The 21,526-nt window shown below is 32.4% G+C and overlaps 1 protein-coding gene across 2 annotated transcripts in view; it reads left to right on the forward strand.

Annotated features, from left to right (window-relative positions):
* Positions 1-2,211: 2,211 nt before the first annotated feature.
* The window catches only part of LOC118179772 (uncharacterized), a 141,470-nt gene continuing 122,155 nt past the window's right edge, over positions 2,212-21,526 (forward strand). For both annotated transcript variants that reach the window (XM_085821746.1, XM_085821747.1), the window contains exon 1: positions 2,212-2,527. In XM_085821746.1, coding sequence (XP_085677872.1) covers positions 2,223-2,527 — 305 coding nt within the window. In that variant the 5' untranslated portion in view covers positions 2,212-2,222. The remainder of the gene's footprint in view (positions 2,528-21,526) is intronic.

A 21,526-nucleotide genomic window follows, 5' to 3' on the forward strand; every position in this document is an offset into this window, starting at 1 on the left:
TACTTTAAAATTCTCACGACACCTTCTCATTTTAACTTATGCCGTTTTCATATAAAATCTGCCTGTTATTTATTAAACCTCTAGACTGGATAAGTGCATCACGAAATGAAACATAAAAGAAAAAATTCAACATAAAGCTAACGGTTTTTAAAACGTAAATAAAATGTCACTAATCTTCTTGAAAAACATGTTCAAGTATTATAAGTGTAAAATATTGAATGCTATTTGATAAATTTTACAAAATTGATGTTATTGTCAGATTTGTTTTACAATTAATTTATTAAATTATGTTTAATATAATGCATCCAATTTACGGATCTGTTTTATTCTTAGGGTGGTATTACAAACGTGAAGATCAGGCATAGATAATATCTTTAATTGAATTAATTCAGTTCCATTTGCTGATAGGTCCTGAATTTTATTCATTAATGGTCCTTAAAAGTACTTAATTTCCATGTGCAAAAATGTGTACGAACCCTGTGTAATAAACTTTCTGAAGAACATATAGACGAAATCACAAAATCTCTGTAAATGCTGACATAAGGAACACCCTCTGAGTATTAAAATTAAGGATTAAAGTCATATCATACAACATCGGTCAAATACATCCGAGAAACATTAGACGATGTTCAGAAATAAGGTTTAGCATAAAACTATCAGACAACCCACCAATTATGACTTTTTTTTCCTAGTTGAAATGTGTAAAAATATGTATTTATATGTAATTAAATGCTGTGAAAATAACCATGGTCAAACGTAATCACACTAAGGGCCGCCTTATGTAGTAACCGAATTGTTGATCACAATAATCAATGTCTTTTCCGCGTTTTCGTACACAAACAGGAGGGACTTCCACAGTTCGATAATAATCTCTGAATAGCATTAACCACCGTCACATTAAGCAACGTCTGTTATACATTGTAATTATATATAACGTCTAACTCCTTAGCAGAGAAATGAAGAAGGGGGGACGTAATTGTATGTCTCACGAAAGCGTTTTTTTTTTTTTTTTTTTAATAAACACGTTAACTTATTCTTACATTTACAATATCTTTTCCAGGAATAAAGTATTCAGCTCGAAAATTGTATTTTGTTTTTAGCAGAGCTTAGAACTAAAGTGAAGTTACACTACTGAGCTTGCGAACAAATTAATTATAGTAAATTCAGTATACACTTTATGACATTTTTTTGCATCAAAATGCATTAGGTGGTAATTACTCTCTTTGAATTTTTCAATATAATTTGTGCAGAATTTATGTCGGTTTTACATTTATTGTTGTGGCTTCTTCAAGGAAGTATATTTTCTAAATTTTCAAATAGAAAAACGGAAAACTATTAGATAATTCCACGAAATGATAAATTTTAAGAATTCACCAGTTTCTGACAAGAGGAAATAAAGCAAAACAGAAATCAGAATGAAAGAAGTCTTCCAAGATTATTTAAAATTTCCAGTGCAATGCAATACAATATTGTCTAAAATACCCTCCCCCTCCATAATTTGATAGAACCGCTTTTGTAACATGACTTTCCCGTCCCTAAGAGAAACTATTAATTATAAAAGTTATTAAACATAAATAAATGTTTATAAGAATGAATTATTATTAAATATTAATAAATATAAATATTTTATTTTTTGAAAAATATTTAGTATTATTAGGAAACTAGGTAAATTTATACCTCAAATAAAACCACATTTTTTCTTTTACATAATTTTCAGAGATTATAAATGCCCTTTTATTTATTTAAGATACTAGTTCGAATAATAACAAAGCCATCACAGACAGTCAGAAAGTGGAGCTTTGTTTAGTATTTAAATATATAATAATAATTAAACCTTCCGTGTTAAAAATTTCTTAGTTCTTGTCTTAACTTTCTATGCTTCTGATTAAACGGAAAATGTTAAAATTTCGTTGTTTACTAATAAACGATATCACTAAAATAATGAAAAGAAATTTTTTCGCAAAAGACCACAAAAACTAAAATAAAAATTGTTTATGTAAAAAAAATTGTGCTTCAAGCAGAAACCTACGATTGAAAAAAAAAAAATTTTGCCGGACCCCTTATATTTCCTTTCAACTGCAGCTTCGCCCCATCACCAACCGGCTGGGTAGCAACGGCTTTCCCTCCGTAAAGGGAAAACCGTCCCTTTTCCGGGATGCATAGGGGGAAAAAAAGAAAGACTTCTCCGTTCGGATCGGAGTTGAGGGAGAAGCAGGATCAAGATGGCGGCTAGCGGCTTGGCTCAGCTAGTCGAAGCCGCTGCGGTTGAAATGGCTATGGATCGGAAAAACAACAATTGCGTGCGTTTACTTCAGGTGAATGCAATCTTTTCACCTTCCTTCGACAAAAATGGAATGCATAATGATTCGGATATTGTATCGAAATGCTTAGAACGTCTTAATGGCACTCTTCCATCTGCGACCATCGAACCTTTTCTAAAATCATCACTGTCGCAGAAATTTAATGGATTCAATTTTGAAAGAGAAACATTTGCTGCGCGGATTGGAAGATCACCTAGCACAGACAGGTAAGTACCGGACGCTTTCATTGTATGATTGTTTTAATAAAGCACCCCTTCTCTTGTTTATATATACCTTCCCCCTCCAATGGAGGCATTGGAATGGTCCGATACTTTGATGTATCCTATGCTATGCCCCAAGTGCAGAATATGTATATTAGGTAAATACCATGTGGAAGAAGAGCTTCATTTATGTATTACCGCTTTACCGTGACCACAAAGAGACACCGTAACTCTCCATTCATTTGTAAACAAATGAATAAATTTGATCAATGTTTTCTTAAAATGTTGCTTATTGCAGTGTTTAAAATACATTTATAAGTAATATTTTTGCTCATTGAAAATTTGTTCGTATTTCTTGCACCAAGTACTTTACATATTTTTTCTTCCCTGTATTAAAGAATATTTATTGGCTTATAATTGCAGTCCCCTCTCTTCTGATGATCTGTACTTCATATTATGTTAGTGCTGTAACTGTTAGGTAATTGCAAATATGTTTATATATATAAAACTTTAAAATACTCAGTTTGCAATTGTTTGCTTTTGTTGAAGATGATCATAACTAACAGAAAATATTCTCATTAATTTATTTAAATAAAAATGTTGACAACTCCTTAGTATAATGTTTGTGTGGTATTTGTATTATGTGAATTAATCGTTTTTACAACTTTAATAGCTAATTTTTTCTGCAAGATTAAGCTTTATTAATGGTTAAATTATGCTAAGTAAATTTGAAACTCATTTTAAAAATATGCTTTAATATCTGCCTCCCCCAATTAAATGTGGAATATCTGCAATGATTTCATATTTTTAATATTTAATTAAATTTTGTTTTAATATGTAACTGATTTGGTTACATATTAAAAGAAAAATAAATGGTTGATCTTTACATTATGGTAACTTGGCGTTTTTTTTGGCGACCAACTCTCCTACAGCAACCCTCTATTTTTTTTTCCCGCCGCCATTTTGTCTTCATGAAGTAAAGACATGTTTCTTTTCTTTTTATCTACTGAACACTTCTTCCAACAATCTACTAGCCGAATTACACTTATGCTAGAAATTTTATCTAACAAAACTGCTTAATCATGACAAATATTCACTGCAAAATTGGGAAAAAGTGCACAATACCATACTCCTTACGCGTTTTTCAAAATAACACATACACATAAACCATGTACACGCCGACTAATTTTTACTTAAAAAAACATTCCAGAATTGCACAAAAATGGCATTGCTCACACTCTTCACTATATCCATGTACACTGCTTTTTTCTCATAAATTAGAAAAATTTCACGAAAATACATGACAATTTTCTCAATCTTTAAACCCGGTAAAAAGAACATATATGAAATTACCTGATCGCGAAAAAGTATTTACCCTTTCCAAATATGAACATTTCCACATATAAAATAAATAAAATATCCAAAAACCTCTAAATCATCTATTACATTATACACGTCACCAACGAATTCATACCGCAAGCATTACAAATACTTAGTATCAAAAATTTAAATTATTTCCATGCACGTTTACTTCAACTAAAACGTATACCAAATTCCTACAAACATAAAATTCACAAAATAACTATCATTTAATTAAAATATAATTAAATTCAAAAACACTACTTAAAATATAAATGAGCACATACATTAAATTAATACATACATAAATACCCATTTCGAATTCACTTTAGTTACGGCCATGGGATCCAAAAATTCACGAACACTGTTTCACACAACACAGAATAAAGCCAAATACAAAACTTCCAGATTTTTTCCCGATTTCCCCCCTTTTCCGATTAAAGAACCGTAATTCGTCCATTAATATCACATGACATATCCCATGATCTCTCATTTCCCTCACACAAAATAATGCGTAATCGGAACTGAGTACTGCTAACATTATTACTAAAGTCCCAGGTAGTAACCTTTATCACCTCCAAAATGTCGCCAAACTACCAGTTACCATATTGTAAAGATCAACCAAATAAATATTTAAAATAAATAAATTAAGTAAAACAAACCAATAAAGTTATTGGTTTGTTTAAATTACATTCCACAATGTCCTAAATTCACAAAATACCATGAAATTTTAAAATGTGATAGTCTTCTTTAATATTATTTATAAATCTGTTATTTCTAATAAATTGATAAAATAAAATCAGTAAGTACGTACATAAAAGTTCTATCATTAAAAATTACTTTTTAGTTGAAAACCTTTTTCTTGTGTGCCATTTTCTATATTTTCAAATTTTGTAGAAGCCTTAAAAGAGCTCTTTTTTTTTTTTTTTTTTTACTTCTTTTAATGGTGTTCCTAGTTTTATACATGTGATGCATGTAAAATATAGATTGGAAATTGAGTGAAAAAGTGAAGGAAATAAAATTGCTATGAAATTTCTTAGGGTAGGGGAGATAGCTTCGAAACTGCCGAAACCACTGCCGAAATATCCGATTCATATTCACTTAAAGACCAAATGCAAAAAAATACTTATATTGTAAAAATGTAATATATTAAAACATTATTTACTTCACATAAAAACTATTTACTTCATATAATGAGACATTAGAAGAGGAAAGTAAAGAACTTGATAATGTTGCAAGTCTACTGTTACTTGATTGATGAAGACGTTATATTTTTAACCATAATAATTTATTTATTTGTTAGTTTGAGTGTTATATGTATCATGAAAATTTTCAACATTATAGATTTATTTATAGATTAAATGTAATAGTTTAATTTTAAAAGAAAATCATTTAAAAAAGTATAAAAAATCATCTTTTCTCATTTTGATATGTTCCAGTTTCTGTGTACACTGTTACAACTGCTTGAAAATGCCTATCATATAGTTCTTAAAAATTGAGTATTTGAGGTTTACTAATGACCTTAGAAGAAATGAAAGAATACAGTTGAATTTGATATGAAAAGAAACAAATATCCCAGATAATCTTTGAAAAGCAATGCTACACTTTCTAAAGTTATGAATGATTTTAGAAGCCAAGACCCATTAGTGCAGGGCTTCTGAAACTATACTGCTAATATGATACATTATTTTGTTTTAGGTGCCACCATTTTTACACAAGAAATTTAAATTAATGTAAAATGGTGACTCTTTGTATATGATTCTACATTTATTTTTGTTTTATTTATATGACATAAAATTTTAAAAGTTTGAGAATATCTACACTACAGACTGTGCGGTTGAAACTTGAAACACTAGTAATCTATCTTGGGCTCATTTTTCCATGTGTTGTATAAACTAACTGCATGGGATTTTTATAACTTTAAGCAATGTAAATGTAATCCAGATTCTTGTAGATAATCATCTAAATAACCACTTGTATGTTTAAGCAAGTAGTGCTTGGAATTTTTGCCATAACTAACTAACCAAAGAGACTGAATTATTTGTAAACATAAACTTTGGAACAGCTATCTGATATTCTGTTAAGAAAAATAATGCCTGTAAAAATAATAAACAAGCTTCCTTAGAGGCTACAAGATCTGTTAATTTGATTTTGAAATCTTATGAAGCTTTGAAAGCTTCTTTGAAATGTGCAAGATCACATTTCAAAGAAAAAAGGAGATATCATTATTACTATTATTAATGGGTTATCTGCATCTGACCAATGCTTTCCCTTTCTTTAAAAAATTAAATAGCTGTTTATTATCTGTGCTATAGTTTCTCCTATGTGTATAATTTCTTATTTTAAACCTTCAAGTTTACATTTAAATCATTATGTAACTCATGGATTATTAGTTTTAATTTAAAGAGAGAAATATAGGATGGGTAGCTTCCATTCTTTATGCAAACTGTAATTTATAAATTATTACTCCTGATGTAGGAGGGGAAATGCTCTTATAATACTATGTAATATTTTGCTGCAATGTGTGGGGAGGCTGCTCCAACTGAAAGGGGTTAAGTAATGCTTAATGAACTTAACAATATATATAGAAAAATCTTAACAGTGTTTGTAGGAAAATGCAGACCATGAAATTGACCCCTAATTTTTTTTTAATGTATAAAATAATGTACTATAATGAATGGAAATATCACACATGTACTAGTAACATTAATTATATTGTTTTCTGATACCCTGTGGAACGAAAATAGAAATAAATCTTAATTTTTTTAAAAATGCATTAAATTTTTAGATAAAATATTAATTTTTTCCCCTTACAAAGTAATAAAATCTATGAGTGACTACAAATTTAACTACAAATGATAAAATTACTATACTGCCAAATTTCAGAAACTTCAAAATATATATGTAGGCAGGGTATTATCTAATGGAATTCTTATGAAAATATGTATTAATATTACTGTTTGTTATAAGTGTTCTTCATATTCTTAATAGACATCACCTTTTTCCCTTGCAAATAGTATAGAAGTTTTCTCGCTGCTAATAAAGCCTTATTTTGTTAACAGAGCAGTATGTGAGACTTTATACACTTTAAAAAGACAGCAAATTATTACTGCTTACATTCTTAGAGCATCTGTGCTTATTACCTCCAGATTAGTAGTTTTAACCTTTTTTTGCCCCATACACCAGGTTCATCATGGCTAGATGATATCTGCCTCTGCTATCAAAAATTCAGAAAATGCACATACATTTATTTAAATTTAAATAATTTTTTAAAATGTTGTATAAGTTACGCAAGACAAAGTATAAAAAATGTTACTAAGTACAAAATTTAAAGTAGTTCTTAATGTCTATAAAACTAAATACCTAACAGGTAAATAAAAAGCTAATCACATCTCCCCCTACACTCCTGAAACTTGTTTGAGTTCCTGAAATTATTGTTTGAGTTTAACTCCTGAAACTATCCCCCCAGTTGAGAATCCGTACTACAGTATATTAGGTTTTCTTGAGCTATAATACTGAAATTTATGACAGCATACTGTTTATGGTAAAAATCTTCTATCAAACATATGAATAGGCAAAAGGAAAACCGAGTGAAAGAGCTTGGCAGGTATTAAAGCAAATTATGGCTTCAAATAAATAAAATAAAAGGAAAGCTTGAGACAAAATAACAACAGAACCCAAGCTACATATGCTGCTTTCAGTATTAACTGTTACAGTTAGAAAAGATTTCCATAAAAAAATTTATATTAAGTATCTATTTCTAAGCTATACAGTATAAAGTCTTTAATCCGGACGTCCATAATCTGGACCTCAAAGCTACAAACTTTCTACTATGCGTTTGCATAATACCTTTACGCATGCGCGTTTAATGTATAACGGACGGTATAAGCTAAGCTAAAATTGTCTAATTATCTATTTCAGTTAATGTTACAGATTGGGTTGTTCCTTAATCTTCTAATTGGATCTGGCTTATTATTTTTTGCAGACTGTTAGAGCGATTTTATAAAAAGTAAGCTTGAACTTTCGATTATGTCAAAAAGAGTTTCCAATTCTGGAGCTGCTAAAGGATTTACAAAGCGAAAGCATGTTTCGATGTCCATTAAAAAAAAGTGGAATTGCTGCAAAAAATGGATAAAGGCATGAAGAAAGTGAGAGAGAGGTGATTTGTTTCTCTTACCGTTCCGAAATCTATTTATAAATTTCACGCTGCTCTGCGGGGGTAGGGAAGCGTCGCGCCCCGCAATGAACTGGAAGTTGATCTGTCAGCACTATCCTCATCTTCAGGGCAGATGTTTTTATTTTATTCCGCTTATAATTCCTTACTAATCTCGATGTACTCCGATATGATTTAAATCAATTTCCTCGTCATTATAAGTCTCACGAATGCACATCAAATAGTTTTCTGGTTGCAATTTTCTAATTTCGACTATGCGTAATGTATGCTTTACGCATGCGCGCGTTGAAAGAAATGTTTAATAAAGTAAACAAATAAATATTAAGCTTTTTTTGTTATATATTTTTAATTTTATAATTTCTGCATGCCATCTTACCAGATTTAAATTGATGATCTGTAAACCGGAAAAACCCCTAATCCAGAATCACCGAAGTCCCAAAGAGTCTGGATTGAAGACTTTGTACTGTATATAACAGATATTGAAACAAAGCATCATCTACAGTGATGCCATGATTATAAATCCTGGTCATCTGATATGTGAAAAAATATCATTTGGTTAGATGAATTAGCTTTACATTGTTCCTCATAAACAAGGCATTTGAACATTTTTAACACTGTTAAAGATGCATGTTATATAGATTGTCTCGACTATTGGACATAGAAACCAATCTGTTTTGATTTTCTACAAGTCCTTACATAACTCCAAAAGAAAGAATGATTGCCAAGCATTATGTCAAAATTATAGTCAACCAAGTCGTTTATTCTCCCATCAATAAAATTCCGAGTTCCATACCCAAGGACCCCATTCTGGATATGAATTTCTGGGGTCTTTATAGGATTCCTTGCCAATGTGGTTTTACATTGGCCAAACTAAGAGAGCCTTAAAATTTCGCGTCAAGGAACATGAGGCATATGTTAAAAAAAAGGAAACACAGAAGTCTTCTGTTGCCCAACATTGTTGGTCCAAAAATCACACTTTCAATTTTTCTGCTGCCAAAATTATTCAAAAAACATCTTTCATTAGAGAACTGGATTTTCTAGAGGCATTTCACATTCAAAAAAATTTTTCTGTTCTAGTTAACGATCCTAATTGCAATCCATCTTTGCCTTCAGCTTTTAAAGAAATTATGTTTTAGTTCTGGTTTCATTAACAGATGACGCCACTAGCTTATTTTATGTGCAGGCTTTCTTATCTTATCTAATCATTGTCCCCTATCTTGTTCATTTTCGCTTTTGCAGCTGAGGATGGTGGTAAAAAGTTTCGGTAAAAAATTTAAAATATAATGCTGATTTTTGTTGTTTGACTTCTGAATTAGTAACCAAGTCTGTGTTGCAATGCAAGTAATATTTCTTGCAGGAAATTTCATTTGCCAGAATAATGGATGATCTTATCTGTATAATTAGATCTGACCATTAATGGTATGAGAAGCATGATACAGCTTTCTTAACCTCCAGATTACCCAGACCTCAATGACATTGAATTGCTTTGATCTGTCCTAGAGAAAAAAGGGATAATGTTAAAAATTTATATTATAATCAGCAGCTCGAGCAGTATTACCATGAAGAAACTTGCAATAATCAGTATTAATTTATATTACTATATACCTAGCTAAGTTCAGGCAGTACTACAAGCTAAAAACGATCTATGTGATATTAATAAATGATTTCGTCTTAATATTTGGTGTTTACATACTTTTTTTATAAAGATATATTTTTACATACTTTGATTTACTTGTATGTAATGGGTATTTTTTTTGGGGGGAAGGGGGAGAGATACATTGTATTGAACAAAAAGCAAGTATCCGATTATAAAAAGTAATATTATTGTTCTATTCTTATAGGGTTGTATTAAGTTAATTGAGGACTGAGAAGTTTTTAACAAATTATTTTTAAGAGTGTAAGTAATATACATGAAAAATTAAATATTGTACAAGCATGATATTATAAAGTATTTTATTTGTTAAGTGTGTGTGTGATTATGGCAGAGCCTCCAGAGCTATCTGCCTAACTGCCTAAGGGAAGGAATGCCTTCAGTCTTTCTAAGGGAAACTGGCTCGTATAAACGTTACACATGGGGAAAACCACGAAAGTGCCCATGTAGCCAGTCCGTTCGTGGGATTCGAACCTTGGACCAAACTACCAGTGTTCAGCGACTTTATGCTTGGCCACTGGTGGGCCCATTTTATTTGTTATAGTAGTTGAATATGTTTGTTCACTTTATTATTACAGAGAAACTGATTAACTGTTCTTAATAATTAGATTACATTGCAGAAATATATTCTCAATTAGAATAAACTGTTAACATATTAAAACTGCTCAAAACATATGGAAATTAATTCACAATATCTGTAGCATCATTACAAATTTCCAGGGATTTAAATCCTAGTCTAAAGGCCAACCAAAAATTTTCTTAAGATTGATGCTGTTTTTGAATCAGAGGTCAGACAGAATGTTACAAATTATGTAATCACCAGTATTTTGTGTGCTATACCTGAGCTGATATTATAAAGTGGCCTGATTATTAAAATTAAGAATCAAACTTGTAGCAGGAAGAAATTCACTTGTAGCAGATTGTTTGAAGTTACAAAGATCCAGTTTTATCTTAGGTTTGATTTCAGCAAGGAAGAGGCTGGCAGCTTAAGTGTTCGTGTGATTTTTGCTTTCCTATAATGCTAATTCATACCATTGGATTATTTGTGATACTGACCATAGCTTAAAGATTTTGTAAATAAAGACATATTAAGCTGTTCTCTTTTAAACTCTACCAGCAGCTAAGTGGATCATCATTTTATCCTGGAGCCAGCTTGCAATGGCTAAACCACTCTTAGAGAAGTTCATGATTGTTTTTCTATTTATATTGTGAATATGAGTCAATATCCCTTAGAAGCCTTGTATTAAGGTATCCTTCTTAAGGCACAGATATTGAATGCTTTGCACCAATGAATAACCTCCAAGAGCAAAAAGAAGAGTGTTCTTTAAATGATTTAATTATGAATGTTTGTGTTAGATAATGGGACATTTTTTTCCCTTACTTTCATTACCTCTCTTTTTTTCAACGCAAATGAGTTTTCTGTGGTAAAATCCTCCATGAAAGCATCCCTGTCCTGTATTGTCAAGCCACTTAACCAGGGGTTCCCAGCAGGATTAGTATTGACACCCTGAGGATCAATAAAATTTTTAGGAGTCAGTTGCTGATCTGGGGGCCAATAGCCAAATATGCACTAGCAGTTGATCGGTATCATCCAGTTCCTGTTGATTAAAAAATTATTAATGAAATTGTTTTTTTATATAAAACTATATTATGTAGTGAGGAAGAAGTCATAAAAAATATGGGGGGAAATACACTTAAATTAAAGCGTTTTTATAAAAAGTAAGCTTGAACTTTCGATTATGTTAAAAAGAGTTTCCAATTCTGGAGCTGCTAAAGGATCTACAAATTATCGTTATTAAATTTATATATTTTTTAAAATTTAATTAAACCAAATTTTTATTAATTATTTTTAAAATAACATATTTTCAAATATATAATTTTTTTTTCACAGTAAGTGCTGTACAACAAAGTGAAACTTTTTTGTATTGTTGTTATGTTAATTTATTAAAGCGAGGTGTGCGTAGTTCGTAGATTCCTTCGCTGCCTCGATTGTGCAATTCGTAGATTTTTTTTAAAGTTAAAACATGTCGCTGTGTACATGGATTCTTGTCAAATATTTTTGGTTAGAAACTTACGTTTTTGCTGTCTAAATTGTTTGTTTTTGTTTCGGATTTTTAGCTTAAATTGTGTGTTCAAAACGTGTTTTTTGCATGTGCGAAAACCGTGTTTTGGAGACATTTTAGGCTTAGTTCGAAATGTAGACAAAAAAAATTTAGATAGTAACCGTGGAGTCTCTCGCTAAACATTTTTGGTGAGAAATTTGGTGACCTGAGGGCGCATATAGGAGTAGTCCCAAAAATTGTTGTCTGAAGAGAGATTAACCGCATGGTTGCTAGAGTTTGGCACATTCTGAAAATTTGGCGATTTATATAAAGGTGGTTGCGCTGGGATAGTACTTAAATACCCTGGCAAGTAACGAATAACTTCTTTAATAAAACGAAATATTGATAAGTTTATTTCCAGATGCAATAGCGTCTTACATACGTTTGCTATCCCAATTAGTTTATTATTATAAGATAACGGCTGACAGTTATGAAAGAATACTTCAGAAATCGATCAGCTGATTAGCAGTTTCTGAGCGCCTTAGTTAGGTCTCAGATTAAAAATAAAATAAAATAAAATAAAGGGATAAAATTGGCTTGCAATAACTCATTTTCTAGCACTTTTTTTTCCTTTATGGAAAAATGCTTCGTTGTATTTTTCGACTAGGATAGAAAACAGCGCTTGGAATGAATTTCATAGAAATCCAACTAACCTGGAATCAAGTTAATCTAAGGAAGTCGAATCAACCTTTCTGTTCTCATTTTTCATTTACTAATTCGAGCTGAGAATTTCTTTTGGACTTAAATACTTATATTGAAAGATAAATCACCGTTGAGAAACATCCAATAACGGGAACACGTTTACACAAATTTTATTATATATAAAGACAAGTAGATGCTGACATACATACGACTACGTTCGAGGCGCAAATGAAATGAAATAAAAAAGCAATCCTATATGTTGCTACAAGATTTTAGACTAAAGTTTGTAAACTAAATACAGACACAAGAAAGGTGTTACCAAATTTGAGGTATAACAGCATTATATCATAAAAAAAACATTCCTTTCAGAAATTATATTCGAAACATTCAACACTCGGTATGTTTATTTTTGTGTTATGTAAATAATAAAATTAAAATGCTTCACCCTCAGGAGAAACAAAAAAGTGCAAAGCTCACTTGACTTACTTTTAAAGCAAATCTGAATAAAGAGCATTACCAGAGCTAACTGGAAATTTTAAAATTTTAAGTAGTAAAACATTTACAAATATCTGTCTCCAGCACAACAAGCCGATAATAATTCGTCAAGAATTCTGTTTCGAGAACACTGGAGCTCGTCCGTGTTTGGGGATGAAGCTGTTGGTGTTTGAGCATACTTCACGCTGAATTGCCATTCATGGGTCGGTAAAAGTACTTATAATTAAATGCATTGATAAATCCTATTCTGTTGTATTTGATATTTTAATGTTGGACTACATTCTTAAATGAGTCTCAGGGACAAAAACATTTTAACTACCCAGAACATTTATCAGAGAACGCTTATATCTTAGTAACCCCAAAAGCTATAGTTTTCGTTTATGGCTTATTTGATAGTTAGGGGAAACCATTTACAAAACGCTTTTTTTTTTTTTTTTTAATTGGAATTGTGGTTGGGCAAAATACTCAATATTTCGATGATGTCACAAGTGCACGCGCACGAGTGAGGTTGTGACACCGTTCAGTTCTATGTTGAAGTTGATAGCAATCGGTTGTGGGAGCAGCCTACTCGATTTTGTTTGTAAAAAACTAAATATAAAATGCCGGAAAATAAAGATGAACTAAGAATACAGCGCAAGAGACAAGCAGAAAAATTAAAGAAAGGTTTATTGAAAGAAGGTGTAAAAGAACGTTCAACTGTAAAACGGAAAGAACGCAACAAGCGATATTTTGAAAATACGAAAATAAAATAGACTGAAGTTGTTAGTTTTTAATTAAATCGAGGTACTTCAACTTCAATATGTTTCCAATAATAAATTGTCAAATTTAGGTGTACTTTTACCAGATTATAGTGTAGAGATTCTTTAACGGGGTCTCAAATAAAAAAATTAATCAGTTGTGTACTAAATAATCAGTTTAGTACATTTTGTCCTAACATAATGAATTTGGACATGTTTGCAATGCTTGTGACAGATTGTGCTTCATGAAAACCATAACACCAGCCAGTAAAAATGAAAATTTTTTATCTTTGTTGCGACCGTCGACAAGGATTATTATGGAAGATTTTTAATATCGATGTAAAAAGAAATGAGAAAGCATTCAGTTTATGAAACAGCACTTTAATCTTATGGTACCAGCCAATTATCCAAGGAATTTAGGTAATCCATGTATAGATCTTATTTTTATGAGAAACATCAGTGCTGAAGTATTAAATTACGTTTGTTACTTTTCATGTCATCGACCAGTTTTATGTAACGTTTTAACTACTGCAATTGGTATTTAGGAATAATGTCAAGAAATAAATATTTAATACATTACTGTAAATTTCATTTATTTTTCTCCAAACTTCCGTTAATAATCATTCTTTAAAGTAACAAAATAACGTAAATTAAACAAAAGGAGCACTTAATGAATAAAATAAAAATTAAGAAACATTAAAAGTCTTAGAACTGTGCATCTAAACGTAATAGATTTTGAATAAACGTCTATAATTTGAATAAAGGTCGAATGCGTCCCCCCCCCCGAAGATCGCAAATTTTTATTAATTCGTTACAGTGGAAGGAATTTAGAGCAATCGAACTGAGCTGGAAAGCATATTCAAGTAACAGTAAAACATTGGGCAAAGTTGTGATAGGCTTGCATGTCAGGTGCAAGTGTCGTCAATTTTGAGTCAATTAATGACACACTGGCCAACATGGGTGTTTGAATATTCTTAATGTTATGGGCGTAAAGCACCTATTTATGCAGCAACTTCTACTTCCAGCAGGGCAATGATCCCAAACATACGGCATATATTGTCCATCTGAAGGTTGCTCTATCACACCCCTCACATTCTCAGTTATCGAGCTCAGTCCCCTGATTTAAATCCCATCGAACATTTATGGAAAGAACTTGACAACAGGGTAAAAAAAACATGATGTACTGAATGTGGGCCAATGCTTCTCCCTGAAGAATGGGGACTAAGTTACTTCTGAAATTACAAAAACATTGGTGAATTCTATTCCAAATAAGCTCAAGGCTGTTATCAAAAACAGAGGATTCACCACAGAGTTATTGACTACATTTTATTTTGATATTTTCATCACGGTGCTTTCAATTTTTTCTTTTTCTTTCTTTCTTTCTTTCTTTTTTTTAAATTAATAGCGGGCACTAGCCATTTTAGGCTTTCGCTACTAATGAAGACAGAAGCGGTGATTATTTTATTATAGAGACACCTAATAAGCAACCACCGTTACCTCCTATTAAGAGACACAATTTACATCCATGCCTTCTCCGGAAATCGAACCCGTGCCCTTCGTGACGACAGTTGGAGTCGCTAACAACTTTCCCGCTGGCCGGCTATCCTCCTGTCAGATGCTCTATTTATTTTTTGAGGTTTAGTCATTTGAATTTAACATTTTCTAGTTATCTTTATGATATTCCAAAGATTATATAAATGATATAAATTTTGATAAAGATAATCAATTTTTTTCGCATTTTCTGAGAAAATGCAAAGTGTGCTTTCACTTATGTCTAACACTGTATATACATAGTCTAACATTTAAAAATGGATAATTTTATCTCTTACTCGGCCTGTTAGTCTCGAAACATGGTTCACCTGAAAAAGTCGTCGTCTGTAAATGCGTTGTTTCACTTTTCCTTCGAGTCTGTTTCCGTTCGACACAGTATAAGATCTTTCGAATTGATTAACAAACTGATCTATTTAAAAGCAATAAATGCAGTTCTTAAGAATATTATTATTATACTTTTAAATCTGATTGATTTAAATAAAAATGCTTTTAATTCATGATATATGTAATTAAAAATATTTAATATTTTTACAGATTTACGTTATATATTTTTTTCTTTTTGTAAATGTACAGAAGGTACAGAACGTTCCCATATTGGTGTAAATGTATATTAATCTGTGCGTTTTGCTATTCCATGTGCGCCATCTCTTTTGATAACCTCTGCTGGAAAACCATTCAGTGGTGTAACAAGAGGGGAGAGGGGTGTTTCGCCTCGGACGGTACATCTTTAGGTGTGGCATTTTTCGTGAGAGACATTATTATATAGGGTTCGTCATGTGAACCATCGAAAGCGGTGAAGATTTTAAAAACTGTAAATCATTACGCGGAGTTAAATAGAGAAGAAAAATAATTTTGAGGGTGGATAAAGTACTGAAAGAAAATCGCCACAAAATTTGAGCAACTACATATTCTTGTTACACCTTTTTCATTTCTTCGAAAATTTGAATGAAAATTACGAATATCAACTAGTTAATGATCACGGTAGCATTAATATTTTTGCGTTTTTCATTACGTTAATGTTTCAAGGATTTGGAATGAATAACGACGACACTTGATGAAGTATCGAAACACAATTTATTAGCCAGTATTGCTCAGGACAGCTCCAAAATTACGTTTACAGTCGTCAAAGAACTACTATAAACACTCTGAAACATTCAGCGACACAGCCTTTTGGCTTTCTGGCTATAACGATGCAGACAGTTCACGGCAAAGCACCAGAGTACAGCTCCTGACTCGGTTCGGTCGTTTTCGGAGCTCAACACACTCTTAAGATAAAACTCGACGATACACTTAAACCCTTATCACATACGATATTTGTTGCCGGAGCAACAGTTCTGAGAAACGCCCTTTGGCGAAATAGGGTTACCATTTTCACTTGGTAAACAGGCTGAAAGCCAAACAAGAATCAGTTATCGCTCAAATTGGCGAAAGTGACGTTTCCTTTCAAGTGACATTCGCTTCTTCGTGTTGTTTTGTATCGCTCACACGCTTTTCGTTTTAAACTTTATTGTTAGTAATGGAAGATAATAGAAAGGTGATTGCTATCAAGTTAATCACTTTGATCTCCACTCTGGCACTTCAAGTAACAGATAAACGCACTTCTGGTTATAGTAATCAATTACATCAGTAATAGCCAAATTCTATATACACTAAAAATAGTTTAAAACGTGTACTGGATAAGTCTATTAATCAGACATTATCTATGTGTATTTTCTGTTGTCTGCACTGCAATGAAAATTTGATGGCTCACTGGAAAATTTGTGACCTGGTGACAACCTTCTGACCTTGACTAACTTTATGGCTCATAATTACTGTTCTGTCCGTTCAAACAAACAGGCAAAAAAAAAAAAAAAAAAAAAAAAAGACCTTTTATGACAAAAGTCTATATGGCTGATATTTACATCCTCACAGCCAGCAGATACTATTCAGCAAAATGAAGATCAAATAAAGCATATGAATACATGAGCAATCAAACATGTGCGAGTTGTTTACTGTCCCATAGAACATTCGGTAATACACCTAAAACAGATTAATTATACCAACTCTAGAAATTAGGTGGTGCACATCATGAGTTTGTTTTATGTGATTACGGCAAGGCCTCGAGGGATATCTGCCTAACAGGAGGATTCCTTTGTTAAAGATTTTTTAAAACTGGCTCGTATACCAGTTACAAATGGGGCAAACCAAGGAAACGTCATGTAGCCAGCCCGTTCACAGCATCCTAACCTGAGACAGAACTACCCGTGTTCAAGGACGCTTCGGCCACTAGTAGGCCCGTGCACTTAATTGGAAAGTGCAATTCATTATGTAAACAGACATGAAGGTGATAATCAGTTGTGCACTGTTTTAAGTAATCAAATGTTATAAATGCACAGCTGTTACATTTCTTATTATTTATTAGTCATGTTTTTATTACGTAGATCATACATACGATATAATTACGAATTAACCCAATAACAAAATGTGTACACTCTTTAGTACTGAAATACTCATCAATTATTTTTCAACTGATTATTACATACCCATAATAATTTGCAAAGAACTGATAACTATAGTTGCTGCCAATTACATAATCGTTATCTGAATTAAAAGCAACTTCAAATAAACTTCTTGGCAATGTTCATTTTTGTATTCATACATACATATATACACACATCTAATAAGTCATATATTTACATACAGATAGAGAGATGCGATGGTTTAGAAGTTGTTAATATATATTTATTAGTATTAATGTAATGAATAAGATTTATATTAATGAATGTATATACAAACGTTTTTCATCATGCATAATAATAAATCCATAAATTTCCAATGTTTCAATATGTAGCATTTACAATAAAAGTATAGTTTCTAATCTATTTATAATCCAAAAAGTATTTCATTAATAACATGAAAATAATAGACAAATTTAATGAGTATTCTCATTATTACATAAGCTATGCTTTTCTTTTGTATGCATCTTTTATACTGTTTAAAATGTGTCACTGATTATGCAATTAACAATTTAAAAGATAAGTAATTAGGAGAAAAGCCGCGCATATACAAACGGATTTTAAAAAATTATTCAACTTAAATTTAAGAAATAAAATTCTATTATATAACAGTGATAATACACGACCAGCACGAAATACGACAAATTTGGTGAACTTTTGGCGACGAACAATTTGTAAACAAATCCGAACTGCAAGAACGTCCTAAAATATTGTCAACTCTGACATTTCCACGATTATATATTTAATAAATATATACACATTTAAAAAATGACTCAGGCCGTTGTATCACACCAAAATAGCAATAATTAAATCGGCTTCTATTTCCACCGTCCATCACTTCACAGTGAGAGCCATCGCCATATTGAAAGTTACCCGTGATCCTTCAGAAGCAGAACTTTCGTCTGATTGGTTGAACGTTCGAGGAACACGTCTCCAGCCGGAACATTTTCGGACAAATTTTAAAATGTTGCTCGTAGCCGGGACAGGTTCCTCCTAGCTAGACGAAACATTTCTCGGTAGCCTGCCGCTTAAAGCCGTGCTACTAGAATTTCGTTTCTCGGAATTGTCCCGGGTAAGCGCTCGCGTCCATTGAAGTGATAGGGCCATTAGGCCCATAATCACACGGCGTTTGTTTCACACGAACAACTGTTTCGGACAATTTTTCTGCCTGGTTTACTATTGAAAGAAAGACGTGCGACTTTTTCCTTCCTCCCCCCCCCCAAAATTGCAAGTTGTTTGTTTTCAACCAATCAGCTATCAGCTTCGAATGCTATCAAGCTTGTTTGTAATGGAAAACAGTTTCCCCTTTGTTTATACCAAAGCGATCTATGGTGATTAGCTGTTGTAACAAGCAGAAAAATTGTTTCAAACAGTTGTTCTTTCGAAACAAACCGACGTGTGATAGCAGCCTAAGAGACTCTCGACGACCAGCACGGCACTAGACTATGAGACACATGCTCACTGTCTAACTGGGCACTCACTTTCCGCGTACCAGCAAAGTTTATATAGCTTTTGGCTTGCGTTCGAGAACATTTTGGACCAAACCTGTATCGCCAATTTTGTCAGCAAATGTCACCAAACGGGCGATTTCTCGCCACATATGGCAACCCTAAACCTGCTTTGCGGGGAGGCTATCTTACCTCGACTGGACATTTCGTAACAATATACAGTCAAAAGTCGTTAATCCGGACTCGTCGGGACTTCGGCGATTCCGGATTATAGATCATCTGTTTAAATCTGGTAAGATGGCATGCAGAAATTATAAAATTAAAAATATGAAACAGTAATTTATGAAATAAAGAACACTTATGATCTAAAGGGTATCAAAATTTACAAAAAGAAAAGCTTAATATTTATTTGTTTACTTTATTAAACATTTCTTTCAATGTAAGTTGCTACGTTTCATGTGATAATACTTTCTCTTTAATTCTATTAAACAGACATAATTTCTTGTTTAGTTACAAAGTTCCGCTGTTCAAGTCCTATAATTGCTGTGTTGAGAATACCGACTAATTTGTCAATCGAAATGTTTTCGTTTTCAATAACCTCTGGGTCACTTTCTTCACTATCGGAAGCGAATTATAATGTCGAGGAACTTGATTTAAATCATATCAAAGACGGAGTACATCGAGATGAAATACTACACTTAGTAAGGAATTATAAGCAAAATAAAATAAAAACATCTGCCCTGAAGATAAGGATAGTGCTGACAGATCAACTTCCAATCCGCGGCGTGAAATTGATAAACAGATTTCGGATTTCAAAACATACTTTCGCTTTGTAGATACAAATTACATATTAGTGAATATATATCGGAAATTCTATTTGACATAATCGAAAGTTGAAGCTTACTTTTATAAAATTGCTCTAACAGTCTGCAAAAAATAATAGCCGGATCCAATTCGAACATTAAGGAACAACGCAATCTGCAACATTAACTGAATTAGATAATTTTAGCTTAGCTTATACCGTCCATTATACATTAAACGCGCATGCGTAAACGTATTATGCGCATGCGCACACGTATATTCGCAGCCGTAACGGTCTTACGCGCACGCGTAAACGCCTATGCGCATGCGTCAAGGCGACGCATGCGCAGAATGTTTGTAGCTTTGAGGTCCCGATTATAGATCATTACGGATTATGGGTGTCCGAATTAACGACTTTGGACTGTAATAAAGAAGAATTCCTCGCTATGACAAAAGTATTTCAAGGTTCTGAAAATTTGAAAAGTATTCGTATCATTTTCTGGTTATTCCCTTTATGTAGTTTTCCATCTGAGGGCTAATTTACTGGTAAATTGTATTACTTGATTGTTTTTATTTAGTACATTCATTTTGTATTTGTACTTTTGTATTAACATTTTCATCCATTTTATATTCCCTTGCATTTATTATTTGAAACGCATTTTGTGTAGATTCTTCGTGAAGCTACCCGGCAGATGTTCTTACACGTAAGAAGCTTTCCAAACCTGTGATTTCATCTTAACTTTGTTACTTACGTGACTGACTGACTGATATGGTATGGCCGGAATACCACATCAAGGGCGGTTTCTCCGGCTCGATGAATGTTTGCCTTAATGGCGCATCACATGAATCAGTCTTCACATGGCATCCCAGAAGGAACGGAGGAGGTTAGGTAGAAGGGGGACCGAGACATCGCGCGGTTAACAATCAAGAGCGATCATGGACAGAAAAGTCGAGGTGAAAGTATTGTCCTAAATGTGAAAGTACAATGACAAGTGCAATAATTTATATAAATATTCAGTACAAGAGAATACCAAAATAAATATAATACAAATGCTTAAACAGATAAAAATACAAGTTAGATACAATATGTACAAAATATTGCACATTGTGGGAATCAAGAAGGGAAATTTGAGTCATTTGTGAGGTGGGCCGCTAGAGGTCTTTTGTCACTATCTTCATCCAAAATAATATAATTTAAAGTATTGAGATTTGAGAAGTGGGAGCATTTAACTGCTTTGTCAAAGAAGTTTTTATTTAAACTGTGCAGGTGCTCCTCCAAAGTGGTGATCCTTAAGTCTTATGCAGCGTTGCGTTATTAACGTAAAAATGTGCATTAGTTATCCTTAGGACCCTATTCTGTACAAGCTGCATCGTATGTAATTCGTTCTTTTTAGTAGTACACCATGCTGGTGAGGCATAGTTGATGACTGGTGTAATGTTCATTATGTACACAAGTCTTCTCCTCCTGAGGTGTTATTTACGTCGCAGCTCATTGTAGCCTTATCTGTTGCTGATATGTTAGATCTTTCGAAGAAGTCCAGATCTTTTGT

The sequence above is a fragment of the Stegodyphus dumicola genome, chromosome 8, assembly GCF_044657685.1.
Source record: "Stegodyphus dumicola isolate Sdum_Otavi_A_Nest chromosome 8, ASM4465768v1".
NCBI lineage: Eukaryota > Metazoa > Arthropoda > Arachnida > Araneae > Eresidae > Stegodyphus > Stegodyphus dumicola.